Raw genomic sequence first — 26,440 nt, forward strand, 5'->3', positions numbered from 1 at the left:
GTGTGTTCCTTTACACCCTCCCTTACTTCTTGGCATTTCTGTCTACCTATGTATCCATTTGTAAATTATTGTTTGTTAATACTATTGTTCCAGGGTTGTCTATGCGATAGTAGTTACCGTAGTTGCCTTTTATTCTCATGTTCCTCTCAGTGTCCTCTCCTGCCTTGGTCATATTGTGCTGGCTTCTCCCATATTGTGTATTGCCTTTCCCTTCATCAATATTAACATGTCTTCTATCTATTTGGTAATTTCCTCTCCCACCCCTTCCCATCCCTGGTAACCATCATTTTTTTTTTCCTCTGTGTAAACCTTTTGTTGTTACTTTATAATAGTAGTTTCATACAATATTTGATCTCAGTATTTCATTCAGCATAATGTCCTCCAAATTTATCCACGTTATGGGATGTTTCTCGGATACATCATTATTCTTTATCATTGCATAATATTTTGTTGTGTGTATTTGGGTATGAACCACAGTTTGTTAATTCATTCATCTGTTGATGGGTGTTTAGATTGTTTCTTTCTTTCTTTTTTGGCTATTGTGAATAATGCTGCAATGAACATGGGTGTGTATGTGTCTATTTATGTCATGGCTCTTATTTCTTCAGGGTCTATACCTGGAACATATGGTATTTCTAGTTCTACCTTTTTGAGGAAGTGCCATACCGTTTTCCACTGTGGTTGTACCATTTCTTTCCCACCAGCAGTGTATGAGTTCCAATCTCCCCCCAAACCTTGCCAACATTTGTATTTTCTGTCCTTTTTTTTTTTTAGTGCCTGTAATGTCGGGTGAGATGGTATCTCATTGTAGTTTTGGTGTGCCTGACCCAAGCTATGGTGTTTTCAACCACCTCATAAGCATGTAAAAGCTGGACAATGAATAAGGAAGACCGAAGAAGAATCAATGCCTTTGAATTATGGTGTTGGCGAATAATATTGAATATACCATGGAGTACCAGGAGAATGAACAAATCTGTCCTGGAATAAGTACAGCCAGAATGATCATTAGAAGTGAGGGTGGAAGTCTTGCATACTTTGGACATGTTATCAAGAGAGATCAGTCCCTGGAGAAGGACATCATGCTTAGTAAAATGTGGAGGGTCAGCGACAAAGAAGAAGCCCCTCGATGAGATAGATTGACACAGTGGCTGCAACAATGGGCTCAAGCATAACAAGGATTGTGAAGATGGTGCAGGACTGGGCGGTGTTTCATTCTGTTGTACCTAGGGTCACTATGAATCAGAACCGACTCAACGGCACCTAATAACAACAACAACTGCTAATGATGGCGAACATTTCTTCATATATTAGCCACCTGAATGTCTTCTTTGGTGACCTCAAGTACTTCTGACACAAGCCAGCCTGGTCTGGGCATCAACTCTGAAAGCCATCAGATGGAGTAGAGAGGTAGGGAGACAGAAAGGTGAGGATACTAGATAATGCTTAAGGTTCTGGACTTTCACACTATGACTTTTTTTAACTTTTAAGGGCACATGAGGTAAGACACAACCCCGATCAAGCTGTATGTAGGAATGATCAGAATTATTACCTCAGTGGGGGGCTTCATGTCATAAAACCACAGGAAGAAACAGAACATGGCAATTACAGGCAGCTAAGAGGTCACTGTAGAATTATCACTGTGGAATGTGGGCAGAGATGGGGAGTAGAAAAAATTTACTTCTGCAGTCTGATTTCCTTAACAGTGAATCATTTGCTGACTGGAGTCATCTGTAGGATTGGACTGATTAGCATACCCCAGAGTTGTATTTTAGTCACAGAGAGTAGGGGGAGCTCCCACATACAGGCCAGATGAAGACCTCAGTTTGATTTCATTCAGATCCCCTTACAACTATTCCTGAATCCTAAATTCCTCCTATGCTGAGCTACCTTGGTTGTTCTCAGAGTCATTTTGGGATAAACAATTGAAAAGCTATGGATTCACTGTGGGTGGGAGTGTAAGTTGGCACCACCCTTTTGGAGGGCTGTTTGTCATTAGAAGCAGTGTTGGTTCAGTGATAGAGTCTTCGCCTTCCACGCAGGAGACCTGGGTTCAATTCCCAGCCAAAGTACCTCATGTACAGCCACCACCCATCTGTCAGCAGAGACTTGTTATGGTGCTGGACAGGCTTAAGTGGAGCTTCCAGACTAAGGCAGAGTAGGAAGAAAGGCCTGGTGATCTAATTCCAAAAATTGGCCAATGAAAACCCTATGGGATCACAACAATCCAATCTGCAACAGATCATGGGGATGACCCAGACCAGTCAGCATTTCATTCCACCGTGCATGAGTCAGGGCTGAGAAATTTGTCATTATTCATCGCAACTTAAAATAACCATGTTTTGATACAGCAGTTAAACTCTCAGGAATTTTTCCTCAGGAAATATCTGCACAAATTGGCAAGGTATAAAAAAATACGTAGGTACAAATAGGTTTACTGGAACACTTTTAATGATGAAAACTAGAAATAACCCAAGTATTCATCAACAAGGGAATGCTTAAGTAAATTAATCATTAAAAAATTAATATAGCTTTTTTTATATAGTGATTTCATGAAATGTCCAAACTATATTAAATGAACAAAGTTGCAGAACAGTGTTTATAGTATGCTTCCCTTTTTTAATAAAAATAATACATGTTTACCTATATTATGATTTATGAGTATATATATATCTTTATAAATTCATCTGTATTCCTTATATATCACAGCCCATATATATATGTATTATAAATGTTTGTAAATCCCTAGAAAAAGTCTAGAAAGATAAACTGTTAATAGCAATTACCTACTGGCATGGATATGGAAGGAAACCAAAATGTACAGAATAAGGGGCTTCAAAGTATATTTTGCATATTTCTTAGAACTTTAAGTTTTATCCCATGCCTTTTATTGCTTTTATAATGAAAAAAGATAAAACATTTTTTCTAAAAAAAACTTGATAGATAGCCGTAAGATAACTGTTACCAAAGACTCAGAGAAGAAACTAGTCTACAGGGCTAATAGCCACTGCCTCATCTACCATGAGACCAGAAGAACTAGATGGTGCCCGTCTACCACTACTAACGGTTCCAATCAGGGCCACAATAGATGGTCCCAGATAGCACTGGAGAAAAATGTGGAACAGAAGTCAAAATCTTAAAATATCCATACATATTGGACCAGTTGAGACTAGAGGACTCCCAAAGAGATACTCTAAGCCTATAACTGAAACTATCCCCTGAGATCACCTTTTAGCAAAATAACAGATTGGCACACAAAATAAAGGGTATTACCTGTGGGTACGATGCTTCATTAAAAAACCATCTATATGAGACCAAAAGGTCAACAATTATGCTAAAGCAAAGATGAGAAGGTAAGAGGCCAGGGAAACCAGAGCACTAGAAATGGAACAACCAGAACACAATTAAAGACAATGCTGACACATTGTGAAAAATGTAACTAATGCCACTGAACAATTTGTATAAAACCAAAAAAGCCAAACCCAGTGCCATTGAGTCGATTCCAACTCGTAGCAACCCTATAGGACAGACTAGAACTGCTCCATAGAGTTTCCAAGGAGCGCCTGGTGGATTCAAACTGCCGACCCTTGGGTTAGCAGTCGTAGCACTTAACCACTACGCCACCAGGGTTTCCAGTGGGAAGCTAATTTGCTGTGTAAACTTTTACCAAAAACACAATATTATTTAAAAAAAAAAAAAAAGAGCATTGTTAATAAGGGCAACACCATTCTGAAAATAATCAGAATAGAAAGACGAAGGATCGTTTCCAATCTTTCCTCCCCTCTGCAGATCCCGTTCTCCACCTCCTCCTCCTCTTTAAAGAGCAATGGAATGGAACAGATCGTTTAGAACAAAGACTTGCCCTCGCCTACCCAGACACACTCATATTTTTTAATTTTTTGAAATGATTCTTGCCCCTCCTCCTAACAAACCGAAGCCCGCAATACCCCTAAACAAAAGGTTCACCAGCTTTACTACAGACCGTGTGCACAAACACAGCAAAAAAAACAAAACCAGTCTGGCCACTAGAGGGGGAACATTACATACAAAACCACATTAAGTTGTCACTTCACAGGAAAACATTCCCACAGATGGAGGTAAAAGTGATGGCTCGGAAAGAGGTTGTTCAAACCCCACAAGTGGTCATCAGTGTGGCACAGTGATCCAGCCAGCCTCTCGTTGGCCTAATATGACCTGAAGCAAAGTGTTCTGTTAATAACTATAAAATTATAGATGGCAATGTGGATCCCATATTAGTGAGGTTTTTGGTCTCCCCCTACCCCACACCAGAACTGAATATTTACAAGTGTTCTGGGACAGCAGCAAATGTTCAGTTGGAAGCTGCCCTGCAACTTCATCTTAAGAAACAATGCCTGGTTTTTAGCCAGCAGCGGAGTGAGGAGTAGGCGGCTGACTCTAACCTACTTTCACAAAGACCAGGGAATTCAATCTTATCAAAGAAGTCCTCCAGTGTATGTTTTCAGGCTGCTACTTAACAAGCATGATGCAGCAAACTTTGCCTTTCATTCTTCACACAGCCCTCTCAGCCCTCTTTATCAACTCTATTCTTTTCATGGATTTGAGCCTGGTACAAATGAGCTGATAATGTACCTTTTGATCTTCCTTTTTCCAGTAGATGAATGTTCCACATACACCCAGCCATCTCCCACCCTGCCCCTAGGGGAAAAAAAAATCTACTTTTTTTTATGGGAACATAATCATTTTGTAAAAAGAAGTAGCTAGCACATTCTGGGAATGGAAAGGATGTGTCGAAGACAAGCCTTTCAAAAATGTGCAGTCTTAACTTTGGTTATCTCATTACCGTGTTAAGAATAATTACTGCAATGTGACTAAGAGGAGACCTTCAAAGTTTGGAACGGCCTTAAAACAAGCCAGGGTTTCACCCAGATCACCCTATACTATTTTAGCTCTCCTGCCTCAATTCTACCTTACTAGAAGTACTTCCATTTAATTTTCAAAATCTGAAGAACAAAGAAGTTTAGTAGTAACTTGCCCAAAGTCCCAGATATGGTTAACAGTAGAACAAGAACCTAAACCTAGACAGTCTGGCTCCAGAGTCCATGTTCTTAACCACTAATCCATTCCACCTCCTCCTTGCTCTTTGCCTTTTTCCTCCTTGAGGCTATCTTTTGCCCCAGTAACGCCCCCTCTTCAGTCCATCCCTCCCCACCCCAAACTCACAATAAATCTGAGTGTTTAGTGATACAGGGGAGAGAGCAGTGAGCTACAAGTTACAGAAACTGTGTGAGTCCTGGCTCTGCCCTATTCAGCTGTCATCTTGGCACCTTGCAAACAATCTGAGTCCTAGTTTTCTAACCACACGTTGGGAATACTAACCAAAAATACCCAGTTCCTCCCAAGACTGCCCTGCAAATTAAATTAGATCATGTACAAAAATATCCAGCACTGTGCCCTGCACCTAAAAAAAAAAAAGCCAGTTGCTGTTGAGTTGGTTCCAAATCATGGCAACCCCTTCCTTGTGTTTCAGAGTAGAATTATGCTCCATAGGGTTTTCATGCCTGTGATCTCTGGGATAATGAGATCACGGGATAATGAGGATTTAAAAAAGGTAAACAACATCTTAATATTATTGTGAAATCAGTTTTGACTCATAGACGCCCTGAAAGGGTGTTAGGAATCCCCACAATTTGGAAACTGGCCTGTGAGATAAAACCCACTACAACAAACCCTAGGAGTTCCTGGGTGATGCAAACCATTTGACTACTAGCCAAAAGGTTGGAGGTTTGAACCCACCCACAGGCACCTTGGAAGACAGGCCTGGCGATCCACTTCAGAAAGGTCACAACCTTGAAAACCCTATGGAGTGCAGTTCTATTCTTCACACATGGGGTCGCCATGAGTCAGAATCAACTCAACAGCACCTCATAGCACCACCACTGTTAGGGGACTCTGGAAGCTGAAGACACCTAATAATTTAGTACTCCACCAGTTATCAGGCCACTCACAGTCACCTTCCCACCATGTCACTCCCTTCCTCTAAGTTGTTTTTCAGACCCTCCGGAAAGCCCTGTAGAGTCCAGCTCTAACCAGCTCAGAGCAGCCTGACATGCGCAGAGCAGCCCACAGTGACCAACAACCCTGGGCTGCCACGCATGCTCAATAATGCAAGAGAACTTGTGTCAAGGAACCAAAAGACTCCTGCCAAGGAACCAGAACCACCGGAAATGCATCATTGACAGCAGTCGAGCCTATTTCAAAAGAGTTTGGTCCGTCAGCCACTTCCATGCTGAGTCTTAGCCCCGCCTTGTAATAAATAATGAGTAGAAACTATAAACAGGTAAAACCTCTGATCCTGCCTACTGTTTCCCTCCACCCCTAAGTGAACATGTGTAAGTATAAATTGTACATTGCTCGTGCAGATTGGGGAACGCAATCTGAGGTCAATACCCCTGAGTTCCCACTTGCTAGCCTCCAAAATAAACTCTAAATACCAGCGTCTGAGAGTTTGGCTTCTCGCACACTGGGCACAGACCCATTGGTCCGGTTTCACCACCACCAATCCCTACAAGTCCTGTCTGCCAACCCTAAACTGTTCTCCTTTGGACATCATCTTATTTTTAAATCTGGATATTTATGAGTTAGAATTTAGATATTGGACCAAAAATCTCAGATTAGGATTAAATGAGAAAAGTTTAAATGACTAGCCCCAACTACCTAAACAACAGGTCTCCAAACAAAAAATGCAAATAAGCATTGAAAAAACGCCACAGATAACGTTAGCAGGCTGGTAAACATATGATGGGCTACACAACTCCTCTCCCTTTTCTTTTTGCCTTCTTTTTAATTGCTGTCATTCTCACCAGTGGCATTTTCATAGGTATAAAACCTGCCAGAGGTTCTTTGTGAGGTGGGTTCAAAAGGAAAATCTTCGGGATTGCACAGTATTGTTAGCAACAGCCAGACCTAATTTTCCCCTTTAATGAGCCCTGGTGGCACAGTGGTTAAGAGCTTAGGCTCTTAACCAAAAGGTCAACAGGTTGAATCCACTAGCCACTCCTTGCAAACTCTATGGGGCAGTTCTGTTCTGTCCTATAGGGTCACTATGAGTAGGAGTTGACTCGCCCAGCAATGAGTTTTGTGTTTGTTTTTGTTTTTTGTGGGATATATGGAAAATATCCTTTCAGGGTGTTTCCAAATTCAAGTGTAACAGAGGTTTGGGAATCAATCATGCCTGCTCTTTTATTTTGAATGTCTTGAGCTGAGGTCAAACGTATGCTTTTATACAAAGTCCCTTTGTTCTTTCTCAGTCTGTTATGCTCTCTGTCCTATAGCTGTAATACCTTCCTGCACCTCTGCATTTAACTTAATAATCATAGTCATAAATTTTTTTTAATAGCAACAAATACCTAGTAAGCACTGGTAAGTACCAAGCACTGTGCTAAACACTTTGTCTTTGCATTATCTCCTATCTCTCCACGCCACTAAGAGGAAAATGAAACTCAATAGATATGACTTACCTAAAGGTCACAGAGCTTTGATGTGGTGGTAAGGATATAACCCCAGACCATCTCATTCCAAAGCTCTCTTGTCCTTTATTGATGCTGAGCTGCCTTTTAAAGACAGCTACTGTTTTTTTTTTTTTTTACTGAAGAGATCAAAGATGTATCCTTCCCATACCATTTAAACGTAAATAACAAGTTATTTTTCTCTGGAGCAAAGAGAAAGTGTGGACTTCATAAATGCAACAAATAAGGGCCCTTCCCCAGAGACACCAAACTAAATGTAGATGAACCTTTCATCAGTACCACCTGGCAGCATCTTATCTCTTTTCCTGATAGTCTGTTGGTTTCACTTTTCCCCTAAGCAACTGATTCAGAGCTTCTAAAGTTACCCTGTTGAGATGCCAAATTGACACTTTGGAAAAGAATTGCTCTGATCACTCTTCCATCTCCCTTCACCTCCTTCAGCAAAGAAAAGCAAGGCGTTTGTCAAACATGGCCCAGGCCAAGGGACGCAAGAGCAATCTGATCCGACCTTCAATTATTCTGAAATGGAATCACTTTCTTGCTTGACAACTGTGACTAATTCCAAAGGCCCAACCAGCCACTGGTAATGATGATTTGGGGGTCAATTACCATTTGGGGGCAGATTAGAATCTGATCTGAGGCTGAAAACTTCCATTCCTTGGTGCTAATCGCTCAGCCCTTCCAAGCCTAAATAGGGCAAGTTTCAGGATGGTTCTCATTTTACAGCCTACTTGAAAATTGTCTGTAATGCTTTTGCTTAATCAAAAAATTAATTAAACTCTCAGTCTAATGGTCTGAACACAAGAGCCAGTGGAAGGAAGGGGCTGTGGCCAGCTGCCAAGGTTCCATCTGAGGCTCTGGGAGATAATACTTGCCATGGTGTTTTCAGCATTTGAAACAACAAAGGCTAGCTTTCACTAACAGCACAACTGATTCTGGCAAACCTGTAAGGAGGAGTCCTGCTCGTGGGTAGTTTAGTTGTGTTACGGAGAATTGAGTAAATAAAATGAAACCAACAGCCAAGAAACTGACATTTCTGCTATTCTCTGATATTAATCTGCACAAATTAACCAAAAAACCAAACCTGTTGTCGTCGAGTCGATTCCAGCTCATAGAGACCGTATAGGACAGAGTAGAACTGTCCCACAGGGTTTCCAAGGAGCACTTGGTGGATTCCAACTGCCTTTGGGTTAGCAGCTGTAGCTCTTAACCAGTACATGCTAAAGTTAATGAAGATGGGGCTGTAAATGGCTCTGCTGAGACTACCTGCAGCCGTTAAACAATTAGGTGCGATGGGGTGGGGAGTCTCGTAAGGCATTTCTTCGTAACATGATGTCTGTCTTAGTTGTCCAGTGCTGCTATAACAGAAATACCATAAGTGGATGGGTTTAACAAAGAGAAATTTATTTTCTCACTGTCTAGGAGGCTGCAAATCCAAATTCAGGGCGTCAGCTTCAGGCGAAGGCTTTCTCTGTCGGCTTTGGCGGTAAGTCTGTGTTATCAATCTTCCTTTGGTCTGGAAGCATCTCAGTGCAGGAACCTTGGGTCCAAAGGATGAGCTCTGCTTCCGGCTGGTTTCTTGGTGGTATGAGGTGCCCTCCTCTGCTTGATTCCCTTTCCTTTTTATCTCTTGAGAGATAAAAGGTGGTGCAGGCCACACCCCAGGGAAACCCCCTTGACACTGGATCAGGAACATGACCTGGGTAAGGGTGTTACAATCCCACCCTAATACTCTTTAACATAAAAGTACAATCACAAAATGGAGGGCAACCACACAATACTGGGAATCATGGCCTAACCAAGTTGACACATATCTTGGGGAGACACAATTCAATCCATGACAATGTCCTTGCCCTTTCTGTCGGGTCCAAGACATTCTTACTTGATAAATCATCCTTCAGATATAAATACATGAGATTCCGTACCCCATAAAATGCATCAACTCTTCACAATCTAGGCTGCAAACTGGCACCCATGGGATGAATGTGACTGTAGAAGCAATTTATTAGGGCTTCACAGTGTTATCCTTTTAATCTGAATTGTCTCCCAACATTAAAAACTCAGACAACTTCACATGAAAATGCAAATATCCAGCTACTCTTGAGAGCTGGATGACTGACATCTCTGGGCTCACATTTCGGCATGGCAGCCCTTGGCGTGGCAACAGCTGAGCAGTGGCAGCCCTTCTAGAATGGGTAGCACTGATACCCAGTCTGCTTCACTCATTGACACCTTATTGCCCGGCCCATCACACAAGAGTCACCCCCTTTGCTCTTCTTAGTATCCAGCCTATAGGTTAACTCCTTTATGAGAAATACAGCCAATGGGAAGGTAGCATTTGTTGGAAGGAAGGAGCGAGGAAGAAACAGATGCAAAATATTTTACAAGGTGTTATAGATTAAATTGTGTCCCCCAAAAATATGCATCAACTTGACTAGGCCATGATTCCCAGTATTGTGTGATTGTTCACTATTGTCCGCCACAGAATTTTTTTCTGTCACAGTTTAGGAGGCTAGAATTCCAAATTTAGGGTGCCAGCTCCAAGGGAAGGCTTTCTCTCTCTGACAGCTCTGGGGGAAGGTCCTCGTCATCAATCTTCCCCTGGTCTAGAAGCTTCTCAGTGGAGGGACGTTGGGCCCAAATGATGCACTCCACTCCTGGCGCTTCATTCTTTGTGATATGAGGCCCCTCTTCTCTCTGCTCAACTCTCTTTTAAATCTCAAAAGAGATTGACTCAAGATACAGCCTAATCCCGTGGATTGAGTCCTACCTCAACATAACTGCCTCTAAGCCTGGCTCATTAACATGATAGAGGTAGGATTTACAACACATACGATAATCAAACTGGATCACAAAATGTTGGACAACCACACAATACTGGGAATTATGGCCTAGCCAAGTTGACAAACATTTTGGGGGGGACACAATTCATTCCACAACAATCACCAACAATGGACTCAAGCATACTATGATCATGAAGATGGTACAGGACTGGGCAACATTTTGTTCTACTGTACATGGGGTCACCATGAGTCAGAGTGAACTCAACGGCAACATATGCCAATATACAATATTATAAAGTACATAATAGTGGTTAAGTGCTACAACTGCTAACCAAAAAGTCAGCAGTTCAAATCCACCAGGTGCTCGCTGGAAACCCTATGGGGCAGTTCTACTCTGTCCTATAGTGTTGCTGTGAGTCAGAATTGACTCGACAGCAATGGGTTTCTTATAGCTGTCTATGGAAACCCTGGTGGTAAAGTGGTTAAGAGTTATGGCTGCTAACCAAAAGGTCAGCAGTTCGAATCCACCAAGCATTCCTTGGAAACCCTATGGGGCAGTTCTACACTGTTCTATAGGGTCACTATGAGTCGGAATCGACTATACAGCAAAGGGTTTTGGTTTGGTTATAGCTGCCTATGTAGCCCTAGTGGTGCAGTTGTTAAGAGCTGTTAACCAAAAGGATGTTAAGGCTAACCAAAAAGGATGGCAATTCAAATCTGCCAGCCGCTCCTTGGAAACCCTATGGGGCAATTCTGCTGTGTCCTACAGGGCCACTATGAGTCGGAATCAACTGGACGGCAATGGGTTATTTTTGTTGTTGTTGTTACAGCTGCCTATGGAGCCTTGGTGGTACGGTGGTTAAGCATTTGGCTGCTAACCAAAAGGTCAGCCGTTCGAATCCACCAGCTGCTCCTTAGAAACCTTATGGGGCAGTTCTACTCTGTCCTACAGAGTCACTGTGAGTCAGAATCGACTCAACAGCAATGGGTTTGGGGTTTTTTTTCTTAATAGTTGTCCACAGTTTGGTATACTTCTTAGTTACCTGGAAACGTGATCCTTAAATGAAGGGCTTATTAGCATTTCATTTTCAATGCTTTCCAGCGTTGTGCTGTGGCTAAAACATACAATTATAAAGACTATGCCAAAACGCATACAGAAATATTTATACTATACCATTTATTAACGAGAGGGATTCACACATACTATAAATATAACTATGTAAAAAATATATGCAGGTGGGTGGTAACAAGTAAAAATAAACACTTTACTACAGAGTGGTGACTTTAAAAATAAAATACTTTATTTCCTATATTAGCTTTTCAATTAAGGAAATTGTTTGTTTGTTTTGTTTTTGCATGAAACTAACTCGTGAAAGCTTGTAGAGAAATATTTTATATCCACAAAGTGACATATTAGTAAATGCAGCTAACGTACCCCAGCAGCACGACTGTTCAAGACAAATGTTTTCACATGTTTCGGAGGCTAGACATAAAAGTAGCAACCAAGTGCTAGTTAAACATTATGAGTATTATTTGACTTCTGTTTTGAGCAGCTGACATAGGACCAGCCATTTCTTTCAAGCAGCATGCTGGAAGTGCCTTGGGGGTCCGGCACCACTGGGGACTCAAGATGGGATCCTGATGCCTGGAGGGTGGAAACCATTGCTCTGAAGCAAGATAATACAGGTCTACTTGGCTGGCATGTGATACAGCTCTTGGGTTTTACAGACCCATCAACTGAGCCAACCGCCTTGGCTCTGCATCAGCTACTATGGCAGAAAGAGGCCAGGTCATAATAAGGTTCCTGGCAGAGTAGTATTGCTTTTTGGGAAAAAAAAACAAAATTCTGTAAACTGCCCATACATCAAAAATTTCAACCAGCTGTTGCTGTGTGCCACTGAGTCAATCTGACTCACAGCGACCCCATGTGACAGAGCAGGACTGCCTCACAGGATGTTCTAGGCTGTGATCTGCACAGAAGCAGATCACCAGGTCCTTCTCCTGTGGAGCCACTGGGTGGGTCTGAATCACCAACCTTTTGCTTAGCAGCCAAGCACTTAACCATTATACCACCAGGGCTCCATAACAGCCAGCTAATGGACAGGAAAGTTTTCTAGCAAACAAAACATACAAAAGTCACAAAGTCATTTCTTTAAAAGAAAACAGAACGGGAGGGAAATAGAAAAGGAACCAATAAGAGGAGCAGTTTGCAGATACCAGTTTATTCAACATAGTGCACGATTCAAAGAATCTGGTATTTCACAGCCACCAAGATTTCCTACTTCTCTGCTACAAAATGTCGGATACCCTGAATATAGTTCATTCAAGGTCCGTAGTCCTTTTCTTCTACGTTTAGAATTAAACAGGTTGCCCTGTTTAGCAAACATTTCACATTCACCGAAGGCTTTGGGAAGAGGGGAAAATAGGGCTTGTAACTGCCCCTCTGAACCAAAGGCACTTAATGTTAAAAGATAAAGCACAATAGGGTCACCCCACAGACATTCCCATATGTTCAGACTGCTGAACGTTAGCAAACCATCACTGGCCCAAGCAGGATTCATCCTAACAAGGTAAAAGACACTGGTTTCCTTGGAAAAACAAAGTGCAGTATGAATATAAAAGACCCGTCGCCCCCCCCTTTTCTGAAAATAATACATAAGAGAACTCTTATTTTACATGATTAGTCTCATCCAAGGTGCACGCATGGGAAAAAATAGTTAGAAAAGAATCTGTCATAAATTCTCACTATGAACTCATCACAGTAGAATCTGAAATCACTCATAGGATTTATGGGTGGAGAGAATCTCAGAAGTCATGTTGTCCATCCCGTCAATTGATAATGAGGGCACTGAGGCCCAGGAAGGTCAAGTATGGGACCCCAGGTCTAAGCCCTGTGGTAGAACCTGGGTAGAACGAAGACCCTGGAAACCCGGCTCAGGGTTCCCTCCCCTCCCCCAATCCCCTTTAAAAGACTGTCAAAAATAAAACATGGCAATGATCTCCAAAGATGCACCCCCCAATAAAGCACTGGCACTGACACTGGTCAGTGGTTTGGTCTCGCGAGACGATTCCTTTGGCCATAGGGCAGGTGTGTCGCCCACCTCAGAGTGGGAATTCCTTTGCACGAGATTGTTCAAAGTTCTGAGGCAAGCTGAGTACAGGCTGGACCCCATTTCTTCTGGGATTTAGGAAAGGCTCTCCTGGCTGTTAGCCCGCGGTGGGTAGGCGGTCTGCCGCGCAGCGGAATCCCAGATTCGAAGCGGAGCTGTCGGGTGTGTTTTGGCTCCGAGCAGCACAGCGATACCTATAGCAGTAGGACTGTGCAGAGAGAAAAAAGAAGGTGAGTTCTACTCGGACTCTCAGCTGAAGGCTCTAAACTGTCAGATGAATGTTCTATGGAAGTACCGGCTGGAGAGAAGTTACAGGGCACTGCAGTCAGTGCTCCCCTACAAACACCCACGCACCTTCACTTCGCATGCGTATACTGCAAAGGGAAGAACGTTCAGAGTTAACCACATATTATCCAACATACTTCACCTTATAAGCATTACACAGACACATGGAGAAAGATGTTGGTGTGACCGTGACTCGTACCAGTAAGAACAGAACTGCAACAGCCAATGGTTACACAAGTCATGGCACATCCATGATAGTATACTAGTTGAGTCAATTACAGTTCCAGCGCATGGAGACCCTGTGTGTCAGAGTAGAACTGTGCTCCACAGGGTTTTCAGTGGCTGCTTTTTCAAAAGTAGACTGCCAGGCCTTTCTTCTGAGGCACCTTTGACTGGACTCCAACCTCCAACCTTTTGGTAGCAGTGAGTGCATTAACCCTTTGCGCTACTGGGGGACATTATGCATTCATACGTATTTAATAACATAGGGAATCTCGTAATAAAATGTTAAATGAAATATGATTCAAAATTGTGTACTGATATGATTCTCAATCTAGATACTTATGTATTACAAGAATAAAAAAGACTGTAAGATTCAGAATACACCACAATATTAATAGCTGTTATCCTCAAATAATGAGGATACAAATTTCCTACAATAAATATACATTACTTTTGCAATTTAAAAAGTTAGTTTTACACTTAGAATATTGACATTAAAACCAAGTAATAAGATAAATAACAATCGAGAAGTTATGAAGAACAACAATAAGACACTACTTCGTATCCAGCAGGCTGGCAAGTCTAGTAGCACCAAGTGGAGACACGGCTGTGGATGAACAGAAACACTTACACATTGGTTTTTGAAATTAAATAATAACTCAAAAAGCTATCCATCTTTGTGATGTATTTTGTGTCTGTTTTATTTTCTATCAGCAGGGTAGAGGTATATACACATGCGCACAAACACAAGACACTGAGCACCTGGTATACACCAGGCATGGTACTGGGCACTTTCATCTTGTTATTTCATCTGATCATAACAGCCCAGAGAAATGAAGCTGTTAAGAGGACGTAGGAATCCAACCCAGGCCCTCTGATCATCACGATGGTGCACTTGCCCCCCTAGTGAGAGGCTACACTCCCAGAAGGAAGGAAACCACATCTCCTGTCTTCTCTGCCCTCCCCTCAATACACTCATCATGCGTGCACACACATGTAACTCACTCACACGAACATATATGAAAGCCTAACACATATCCCAGGGCACCTAAAAAGTATTCAGTGAATAATCACAGATTACTTGACTCAAATACTTAAAAGCTTTCAGATTCCAAAAATAACCATGCATGGAACCCTCATGTCCTTAGAATTGTTCTTGGATCCAAAATAACAGAGAATGAGAAGACACCATTTATCCAGCGTACCACGAGCAATAACCCTGAGCTGGTGAGACTACAGCCCCTGCCAGCTGGTGAGTAAACTGTACTTATTATTTGGGTGGAATAACTTTGAGAGACTCAGGAAGGAGATAATTTATGGAGGGGAGGGGAATGATAAGTCGGCATGCAAGAAGATATTTTAAAGATCTTATTATTCTCTCTCACAAAAGTGGAACACTTGTAATCTTCATAAAAATTATCTCTGCAGTTGACACAGAAATTCTCTGGAGCACTCCTACCATAAAAAGAAAGATATGGTGCTTTGTCTTCTACAGACAGTGAAACAACAGCGACCAATTTCCTCATTTGCCCTGTGGCCAGAGAGGAGTACAGCCTATTACCAATTCTCAGGCAAGCAGAGGAAAGATGATTTTTTTAAAAAGTGCTGGAATAATAATAAAAAACCGATAGCATGTTATCCACATGACTAGCGGTGACCACACAGGGCATGCAGCAGGAGCCTTGTCCTACAAAGGACCTACTCACTGAGCTGCCAGGAAGCAGCAGTGCTTTGGTATTTCTAGATCCAAACTCCTGTGGATAATCCAGAGCGCCAGTGCAACTAGGTATATATTGTGAATTCCACACTGCAGCAAAGATCAACTTCCAGGGGGAGACTGACAGTTGGACATCAACGTTCTTGTTCCGTAACTGTACCACGCATGACAAAGAACCCGTCAGGCATTTCCTGATTGTACACCATGTTTTCCTGTGAGAAGCTCAGAGTCTAGGCATGATCCTATCCTGATGGAGATCACAGGCTGGTTGAGGAAACAATGATTACACAGTAGCTACCAAACATGTTAGGATTAAACAGTTCTGAGATTATTAATTCTGGGGGAAAAAAATTGTCTCTTGCATAACCAGAAAGTCTTTAGGAAACATTTTGTCCTGGGTGGGATTTACATGATTATGGCCACAAAAAACCAAACCTGTTGCTGTCAAGTTGATTCCAACTCATAGTGACCCTACAGGACAGAGTAGAACTGTCCCTTAGGGTTTCCAAGGAGTGCCTGGTGGATTCGAACTGCCGACCTTTTGGTTAGCAGACCTAGGTCTTAACTGTGATTGTGGCAGTAGTTCTCAAAAACTGAGCATACATTAGAATAGCCTAGAAAGCTTGTTCAAATACATATTGCTAGGCCTCACGCCCAGAGATTCTGATTCAGTATGTCTGTGGTAGGGCCTAAGAATTTGCATTTCTAACAAGGTGCTGCTGATGCTACTGGTTCACGGCCCACACTTTGAGTAGAACTGACTTTCAGGATTTAGAAAGCAGGAAAGAAGGAAGTGGTGAAAACAATGACATCAGAGCCATGAACGTGGAAAAATTGGGGCAGGTTTAACAGGACAGCAAGACCATAGCCTGGTCATGTCTGAACATAGTTTATTTATTCATTAAATATTTGAGAGTGTACAATACGTCAGACACTATTCTAAGCACGAGAGATACAACGAGAAATGTGACAGACAAGGTACCTGTTATCAGGGAGCTAATATTTAACAGGGAGTGGTCTGACAGTAAAATCAGTACATTCAAGATCGTTTCAGGTAGCAGTTGTCTTTAAAAAGAGTGAAATAGGGAGACTGAGTAAGAGTGTCTAGGAGGATACTTCAGGTAGGATGGGTGGAAGGCAACAGGTGAGCTGAGTTGCCTCAAGACTTAAAGAATGAGAATTCCTGGCAAAAGCAATGGCTGATTCAAAGATGGCTAATGATAAGTAACAGGAAATGTGAGTGGATAAACAGGATGGAGTCACATTACAGGCAGTCTCTTCAGCAGAAAGAGGAGCTCGGGCTTGATACAAACAAGAACTGTAAAAATCAAACGGTTGCTAATTTATTCACCAGAAAGGGCAAAATCCAAGATTCATTAGCTATGTAAACCCGGCAAATCCTTCCTGAATCTGTTCACTTATCAATAAAATGAGGCTATTAATATAAGAATGTCAAAACATTTCATTTTTATGTTTACATACAACGTAAAGCAGTCCTAGGTTTCGGCACAAACACACACAAAAAAAAACCCAACAACAACAAAAAAGTAAGGCACTGTACGTGGAAGACATTATAATTGTTACTTTATGATGAGCAAAACACTCTTCATCACAGAAAATAACTTTGCCTTGTCTTATCTGACCTCACTAACACAAAAGCATTAGCCAGCTTCTAAGCAGGTCTTAGAGACCTTGTGTTGGACTGTGGAAAGACGGCACTACCTCTGGTGTGGGTATACATTTGCAACATTAATGGGAAAGTTTCATTTGCTACATAAATGGGAAGCTGACGGATATCTCTGCTGATACAGCATAGGATTGAGGCCTTTGTTGGATGGCTCATCTCTATATGCAATGGATCTCTCAAGCTGTATAACACACTATTTTTGAAAAGTTCTTCTTTATATACCACAAAACCCAGGATGTCACAACCCTGATGGACTGTTAATGTCAGCCTAGAATGTGCTGACAAGGATTCTGAGGCTGTGACATGGGATAGCAGAGGAGGGATCCATGATGCATAAGAGATTTGTACCATGGCCATGTTGGAAGACTGCAGTAGATACACAATTCTACCGAACGCAAAAACATTGGGTAGAATAACAGCAATAGTTTCCTTTAGGAAGCAGGATGAATGCTTTTCATTTTCATGTTTATATTTATTTTCTAATTTTTATGCTGCCTGTGTAACTTAAAAAGCTTAAAATAGTCACAATTAAAAAGAAAATTAGTCCTTTGTTAGATCACAGCAGTCCATAAAACCTTCCGTTAACGTAAATGACTAGGAAAAGCTAAACCCTAAACAGCAAGCCTCACCACTAGTAGTGTTGAGAGGTCAGGCCCATCACATGAGAAAGCAATTTCCACCATCATTCCATTTCAAATGGGTTAATTCATTCAGCAAACACTTATTACTAAGTGCTTCATTTTAATTTCCAGTAATAGGCAACTAATGGAGCACAAAATTGAAGAGGTAAATGCCCTGACTATGAATGTCCTCATTGTTCTTGTTTTTTAACTTATAAGGGTGTCAGGTGTTTGGGTGGCTAGAAAATGGGTCATTTTATTAATTAAGAACAGTCATAGTCAGAAGGACCTGTTTTGACCCTGTTTCATCAAAAGGGCTAATTACTTTGTGAAATTGATCTCAGTATCTGTGCTAAGAATGTGAGCCTGGACTCGGGAACAATCTAAGATCGTGATTTACCATCCTTGGGGCTTTGAAGCCAAGTGGGGCAGCAATATAGTTTTTATGAGAGGAAGACTTTTAGGGATAAAGGGAATTTTTAAAGTAATAGTAGTTCACTATGAACATAACCATTATAAAGAACCACACATCAAAATTCAAGTCTCTTGATTTTCAACCCATTGCTATAGGGTCGCTATGAGTCGGATTTAACTCTATGGCAGTGGGTTTGGCTTGGTTTTGGTTTTGCTCTTGCTACTGACACTAGACCAACTCCTTTTGCTAGACATCTCAGAGTAAAATAGCAGGAGGGTGAGCATTTCCTCAATGCTATGTGTTGGGCTAAAGACCCTATAGGGATTAACCTAACAATGTCAGTAACAACAACTAATATTTCTTGAGTACTTACTATGTGAACTATTCTAAGAACTTCACATGTATTCAATTAATCCTCCCAATAGTCCTATGAGGTAGGTATAATTGGTATTTGCATTTTATACAGGAGGAAAAATTGAGGCACAGTGATGTCAACAGTGTGACTAAGGTTACAAAATGGTGGAGCCAGGATTCCGGCGTATTCAGACCTATTCCATAGTCTGTGCTCATAACTCAACACTATGTTGCCTCATTACTTTTCTCTGTGTTCTCATCTCCTTGTTGAGGTTGTTCCTTCGATGGACTTTCAAAAAGTTACGAATAATTATCAGAGTCTAGTTCACCGATGCAAACTGGCCCTGGGCCATGAAAATAAGTAAATAAATCACCTCAGCAAATTGAATTTTAAAAAATTACATTATTCTTTCTTTCTTTTTAGAGTATTACTTTTCACCTATGCCATAAGCATACTTCTAGGATTCTACCTACTAGTTAAAAGTTTATCAGTTGGTCCTTATTCAAAGGCAAGAGGGGAAATAAACAATCTAATTATAATAAAGATGATCACTGAGGATAATAATGATAACAGAGACTGACTTCTACTGAGCCTTTACCATGAGCCAGCACTGCACCACATGCTTTATATACTTTTAGTACATTTATTTCCCCACAAGTACATTACGGTTAGATGCAAATGTGACATGTACAAATGTGAAAACTAAGGCTTTGAAGGTTCAATAACTTGCCCAAGGCCACACATGTAATAAGTAGTAGTCACAGAACTCCAACCCAGATAGATTGTATTCCAGAATCTACATCTTAATAATTTAATTACAGCTGCCACTAGTAGAAAGACTAAGTGCTCCAAAAGTAATTCACAACCAGCACTGTGCTGTTCTCCCAACCTCACAGAAATAACCAGACTGATGTTAAATACCTACTTCATGACAATAAACTTGACCAAGATCCCAGAGCTGCCATTTTTCTCTGGAAAATCTTGTGAATCTTACTCCATTTTGTCATTCTGCTATTCTCTCTTCTGGAATATTCTTCCTATCACTTCAAGTCTAGCTAAATAAAATTTATCCTTCAGGTAGACTAGAATATGTTAAAAATGTATAGTATAAACTCTAAATCAACCACTAAAATTCTGAAACAGAGTTATAGCTAATAAGCCAAAGGAGAGAAATTAGAGTAATAAAAAAACACATAATCCAAAAGAAGGCAAAAAAGGGAACAAAGAACAGATGAAGCAAAGAGAAAAACAAGTAGCAAGAAGGCAAATTTAACCCAATAATCACATTAAATATAAAAGGTCTAAATACCCCAATTAAAAGGAAGAGATTATACCAATAAATTCAATAACTTAGATGAAATGGACAAATTCTTTGAAAGACCCAAACTACCAAAGCTTAATCAAGAAGAAATGGATAACATACATAGCCTTGTATCTATTAAATTAAATTTGTAGTAACTCCAGGGCCAGACAGCTTCACTGGGAAATTCTATCAGACATTTCAGGAATTAGTAATATAATTCTAGAAAACTAAAGTTGAGGAAATATTTCCCTACTCAATCTATAAAGCCAGCAATACACTGATACCAAAATCAGGCAAAGACTTTAAAAAAAAAAACAAGCAGCTAAAACTCATCATGTATATGGCAAAAAAGCTCAACATTTTAGCAAGCTGAATCCACAAATAGATAAAAAGGATACTATAGCATGACTAAGGGGGGTGTATCCCAGCAACACTAGGTTGATTTAACATTCAAAAATCAATGGATATAATTCGCCATATTAACAGACTGAAAAAGAAAAGCCAAATGAACATTTCCACAGATGCAGAAAAAGCATCTAACAAACCCACATACATTGCTGATAAACTCTCAAAAAACTTAGGAATAGAAGGAAACTTTCTCAAGCTGATAAAGGACATCTACGAAAAGACTACAGGTAATTTCATACCTAACTTTGAGAGACTGAGTGTTTACCCCCCAAATCAGGAATGAGATAAGAATGTCTGTTCTTACCACTCCTATTCAACACTGTACTGAGGGTTCTAGCCAATGCAATACAGAAAGAAAAAAATAATAAAAGCATAAAGATTAAACAGGAATAAGTAAAACTGTCTTTATTCACAGATATGATCACCGATGTAGAAAATCCAACAGAATTTACAAAAATGTTACTAGAATTAATAGACGAGTTTAGCAAGGTTGCAGGATACAAGATAAATATACAAAAATCAATTGTACTATGTGAATATATTTATGAAAAATAAATATTAGGTTAAAAAATATTTTTTAAAAGAATCAACTGGAAGCTTATGAAAATGTAAATTAAAAAACCCAAAAAACAAAAACAAGAAACATTAAACTAGACACACTGACATCAGGATAGTTTAGTGTTTTCGGACTATTTAAAATGTTTTTCAAGGTTTATTTTCTCCATTTATTCTTAAGTGAAAATCTTCTGGTCACCAATTACTTACAGATTAACTACATTCTCAGTTAAAAAAAAAATGCCCAGGTGAGTAGCATCTGTGGTCTTAAAAGCATGGAAGTGGCCATCTAAGACACATCTATCGGTCCCATCCAGTGCAGAGAAAAGGAGAATGAGGAAAACCAAAGATAAAAGGGAGCAACTGGTCCAAAGGACTAATGGATCACAAGAACCACAGCTTCCACCACCCTGAGCCCCAAATTACTAGATGGTTCCCCGCTATTACCACCGACTGCTCTGGCAGAGAGCACACTAGAGGGTCCTGAACAGAGCAGAAGAAAAATACGGAACAAAATTCAAATTCACACACGCACAAAAAAGACTAGACTTACTGGTCTGACAGAGACTGGAGGAACCCCTGAGGCTATGGCCCCTCTGACACCCTGCTAACTCAGAAATGAAGCCACTCCCAAACTCCATCTTTCAGCCAAAGATTAGACAGGCCTATAAAACAAACAATAACACACATGAGGAATGTGCTTCCTTAGTTCAATCAAGTATAGAGACCAAATGGGGAACATCTGCCCAAAAGCAAAGGTGAGAAGGCAGGAAGGTACATGAGGACTGGATGAATAGACACAGAGAACCCAGGCTAGAAAGGGAAAAGGGGAGAGTGCTGACACATTGTGGGGATTGCAATCAATGTTACAAAACAATTTGTGCATAAATTTTTGAATGAGAAACTAATTTGCACTGCAAACTTTCACCTAAAGCACAATTAAAAAAAAAAAAAAAAGTGTCCGTATGTCAGAGACATAATTGATGACAATTAGGGTTTTGAGATACTATTGTGCAAAAAGAGATTTACCTGTTTTTCATGGAAGTCCATCTCCCCAGCAAACGGAATCAGGCACACTTGTAGTAACAGCTTGAACTGAAGAACCAAGCTTAGACTAAAGACTCTGAGGTATATACAAACGTTTAAGTGTATTGGGGAGAAGTGGGGCAAACTTGTAATTTAGAGCAAAAAAATAGGATTTTAAAAATAAAGCTTATCCACATCTTGTTATAAATATAGGTTTAAAGCATATGTTGAATTCAACTCTATGGACTTCCACCTAAATCAATGGATCCAAAATTCTAAGTTAAAAAATGCAGAAGACACACATACCCATAAACTCACACAGACACATAATTTAGAGATTCTCTTTAGGCCAGGAGTTCCCAAACTTTGCTGTACATTATCATAACCTGGAGAGCTTTAAAAATTCCTGATGCTGGGGGGCTACAGATGCTGATACTAATTAGATATAACCAATCAACTAATGGGATTAGTTCTCTTGGTTTGTGGGCTTAGGGCCATGGTCTTGTGGGACAATCCCGTCCATTGGCATAACAGGGTTCTCAAAGTTTATATGCTACCTCCCAGTATGGTGAGTAGTGTCTGGTACTTGTTTACATGAACCTCTGCCTTGAGACCAGAACTTGGTGGTACCCAACTACCACTACTAAATATTCTGATCAAGAATGCAACAGATGAACCCTGATAAAAAGGGAAAAAATGTAGAACAGAACTTCAAATTCTTAAAGAATATCAACTTACTGGACCTATTAAGGCTGGAGGAGTCCCCAAGACTATAGCCCGGAGTTGCTCTTCAAACCTTGAATTGAAACAATCTCCTGAAGTCACCTTTAAACTAAGTAACAGTTTAGGATCATCAACTTTGAGTATTACGTTTCTTTAAAAAAAATCTATATGAGAACAAAGGGTCAATAGGTATTTTAAAGCACAGATGAGAAGGTTGAGGGGCAGGGAGATTAAGTAAATGGAAATGAAAGAACTAGAAAAGAAATAATGAGAATGTTGACACAATGTGAAGGATATAACCAATGTCACTGATCATTATGTCTAGAAACTGGAACGGGAGCAGGTTTTGCTGTGTATAGTTTCACCAAAAAAAACCCTGATGGCCAGGTCACACCCCAGAAAAATAAAATCTGAAAGCCAAGCATCAATATTGTTTATAGATTCCAGGTGATTCCAATGTGCAGTAAAGTTTGAGGATCACTGCTTTAGGGTAAAGTTGATAATGCCTCCATTATCAAATTAGTAACTTGATTTGGAGACATTATAGGTTGTTTTAAGACTCTGACCACCTGGACTGAGTGAATCACCACAGGAAGCTTCTTGCAATAGTAATTTGCAAAATGTTATCTTTGCATAGGGATAGAAAGACAAAAGCTGACGTGCTGGAGACTCTAAAAATATATGATCCAAAGAAAAAAAGGAGAAGGGTGCTATTTGATTTCTAATTTCCTTATAAAGGTTACTCATGAAATATCAAGTCAAAACACCAAGTCACTCGGACTAACCAAGAACCGCCAGTTCTGACACTGAAATCACAGCCTAAAGAGCAGAGACGCTCTCTGAGAACATTGCTTATTTCAGAAGGCCACACTTCATACCTAGAACACTTGGGATGTTTCCATTCCAGCAGACCACAATCCATCCTCCCTTTACAACTCTCGCCCTAATCTCAACAAATTAAAGGTGTGTTTCCAGACTTAAGGCTGGAAAAGCTATATAGGCTACCTTGGTTCATGGGACAACAAAGGTCTCCCAAAGGGGCAAGATTCAATAGGTGGAATTTGGCTGATGATAGGTCATTCACAACCTTTGCTTCTCCTGCCAATTTTCCCATGCCTGTGCCCAAACTTGAGATGATGGTCCCACTTTCTTCTGGCTTAGATGAGGGTAGGTATGTATTAGCAGAAGTGGATGGGCCATGTTTGAAGCTATTGTTTACATGGGACCTACAAACCTGTTATCAGAAGATGAAAACAGAGTCTGTGAAGTGACTTACTTTATGGCACATGTAGGATCCACCTTTCTTCACTCGGTCTTTCCCAGAAGGGGGGCCTTTCTGTAAATGAAGAGAAGGCAACTCATTAGCCCAGAGCATGGCTGCCCCTCACACAGTGGGAGAAAGTTCACCTTGGTTCAACCAGCTCTCTCATGGTTACCTAAACTCTCCACACACATCTTGCACCCACACCCACACACCCTCCCAAACGTCCACCTCTTCAAATCCTATCCATCCTCCAAGGCCCAGCTCGAGCCGCGCTCTTTGGTGAGGTGTTTGTGACTATAGTACAGTACGCAATCTCACCTCTGAACCCCTACAGTGTCTCTTGCCTAGATGACTGATAAGGGGCTTGGCAGCATCTCTGACACCACCTTCTTGTGCTGATATGCAAATTCTTCCTGCATTGTAGTTGGTTTGCTCAACTAGACTGGCAAGCCTCTTTGAATTTTATGTTCTTATAACTCTGCTGTGCAATACCTGATAAATCCTTTGCTGACTGAATGAAGGAATTTGTTTTTAGGTCAGGTTTATTGAGGTATAATTTACATACAATAAAATCAACCTTTTTAAATACACAGTTCCTATGAGTTTTGACAAATGTGTAGAGTTATCTGGTAACCACTATACCATAACCAAGATGTAGAACAGATTTTCTTTTTCAAAAAAGATTTCTATAGTACTTACTATGAACCAGGCATGGTTCTATGCACTTTGGAAATCTTAACTCATGTACCCTTCATAACAACTTGTGGGGCAGGTTAAGCAAGCGGCAGAACCAGGATTCACACCCAGACAGCCTGCTCCAGAGTCCACACTCTTAATCTCTGCACTGTGCTCCCAGTTTCGAGACCAGAAGTATAGGACACTGGGCAGTGCTTAAAAGATGGCAAGAAGGAAGAATGGGCATCACTGTAGTAAGAGTAAGAACTAAAATCCATACACATTCCAGCCAAAGGGGAAAACTTGTTTCTTCCAAAGAGGGCTTTGGATAGAAGTACAATGGAAACAAACATCCTAAAGGATGAGAGCTTCTGCAACAAGTAACTCCTGCAAAGAGCATCTGAGAAGTACCAAAAGCTCCCAAAAGCCAGAACCAAAGAGAAGAGTGTGAGGACGATTTTTGCTTGTCCTGTGCTGTTCAAAAAGACCATAATCACACAGCTGTTAACTCTTTGTTTACTGAATACAAGAGAAGCTTGTGCAACCCCCCTCCTATTTTAATTTTCCCTTTTCTTGCCAACAACCTATTGTCAAAGGCCCACACATAAGTGGTACAAGTTAGAAGAACCATGTTTTCTCCAAGCATGGCTAACACGCTGACTTTCAAAGGTCAACTATGGGGACAGAAGTTCATGTTTTCTTCTAAGCATTTCCAGGTACTTGGTCCCAGACCAAGCTGTTAACTATTCCTTATTCGACCACAGGGCCACAGTACTTAACGTCACACTAATAAACTTTTCTTGACTGTAACCAGGAAGGCTACAAATGTGAAAAGCTGTATGTGAAACTAATAACTAATAGCAGAGTTTTCTTCTCAGGAATATCTGGACTCTGACAGAGCTGGCATCTGAATCTGCTGGGTGAGTTTACTGTTCTATAAAAGATAATCAAGAATTCACTGAAGCAGAAATGAAGAATTTATAACTGTGTAGCTGTTCCACATCACGGCCACACCCAACTACACTAAGGCTCTTGCTTGGGAATTCTTGCATTACACCGCTGCAGGTGCCCTTTTGCGGGTTGCGGTACAAGGTACCAGATGACAACTTAAATTTGGATTAAAGTCTCTCACAGTATCTGCTCTCATGCAAAATTAAATTATCTTGTCAAGTTAGATCTAAGAACAAGAAGAAACTAATTGTCAACGGTAAGGAGTGATAACAAAACAGTCCCCTTTCATCACCAACTCCAATGAACTGGGTCTGCAATCAATAATCGTGTTGCTCATTAAAGTGGCACAAGCACTAGCCAGAAACAATCTGCTGATACAACCCTAGTGGTTCGTACAGTCCTCAATCTAGATGACCATTCACCTAATCCTTATACAAAAACTACTTTGGCTGGAAAACAACGGGACAAAGAATTAGCTGTAACTGTTGAAGATGCTTGCCACTTTGCAAAGAAAAAACCCAGAAATGTCTCCATTTCTATTTGTGAAAGAAAAGATCAGTCAAGATTAATATTTATTGCCTTCAGTATGGATTACACCTCAACATAAAGAAAGCAAAAATCCTCACAACTGGACCAATAAAGTCACATCATGATAAACAGAGAAAAGATTGAGGTTGTCAAGGATTTCACTTTACATGGATCCACAATCAACACCCACGGAAGCGGCAGTCAGGAAATCCAAAGGTGCACTGGGCAAATCTGCTGCAAAGGACCTCTTTAAAGTGTTGAAAAGCAAAGATGTCACCTTGAAGACTAAGGTACACTTGACCCAAGCC

The 26,440-nt window shown here is 40.7% G+C and overlaps 2 protein-coding genes across 3 annotated transcripts in view; one reads left to right on the forward strand and one right to left on the reverse strand.

The window, feature by feature from the left end:
- LOC126063965 (histone-lysine N-methyltransferase SETMAR) overlaps nt 1–26,440 on the forward strand; it is a 73,984-nt gene that overhangs the window by 35,479 nt on the left and 12,065 nt on the right. The window contains 1 exon segment of the mRNA XM_049862508.1: nt 8,928–8,991. Coding sequence (XP_049718465.1) covers nt 8,928–8,991 — 64 coding nt within the window.
- The window catches only part of SUMF1 (sulfatase modifying factor 1), a 125,507-nt gene continuing 110,634 nt past the window's right edge, over nt 11,568–26,440 (reverse strand). For both annotated transcript variants that reach the window (XM_049862510.1, XM_049862509.1), the window contains 2 exons: nt 23,991–24,050; nt 11,568–13,606 (listed from right to left, as the gene is read on the reverse strand). In XM_049862510.1, coding sequence (XP_049718467.1) covers nt 13,496–13,606; nt 23,991–24,050 — 171 coding nt within the window. In that variant the 3' untranslated portion in view covers nt 11,568–13,495. The remainder of the gene's footprint in view (nt 13,607–23,990; nt 24,051–26,440) is intronic.

The sequence above is a fragment of the Elephas maximus genome, chromosome 20, assembly GCF_024166365.1.
Source record: "Elephas maximus indicus isolate mEleMax1 chromosome 20, mEleMax1 primary haplotype, whole genome shotgun sequence".
Taxonomy (NCBI): Eukaryota; Metazoa; Chordata; class Mammalia; order Proboscidea; family Elephantidae; genus Elephas; species Elephas maximus.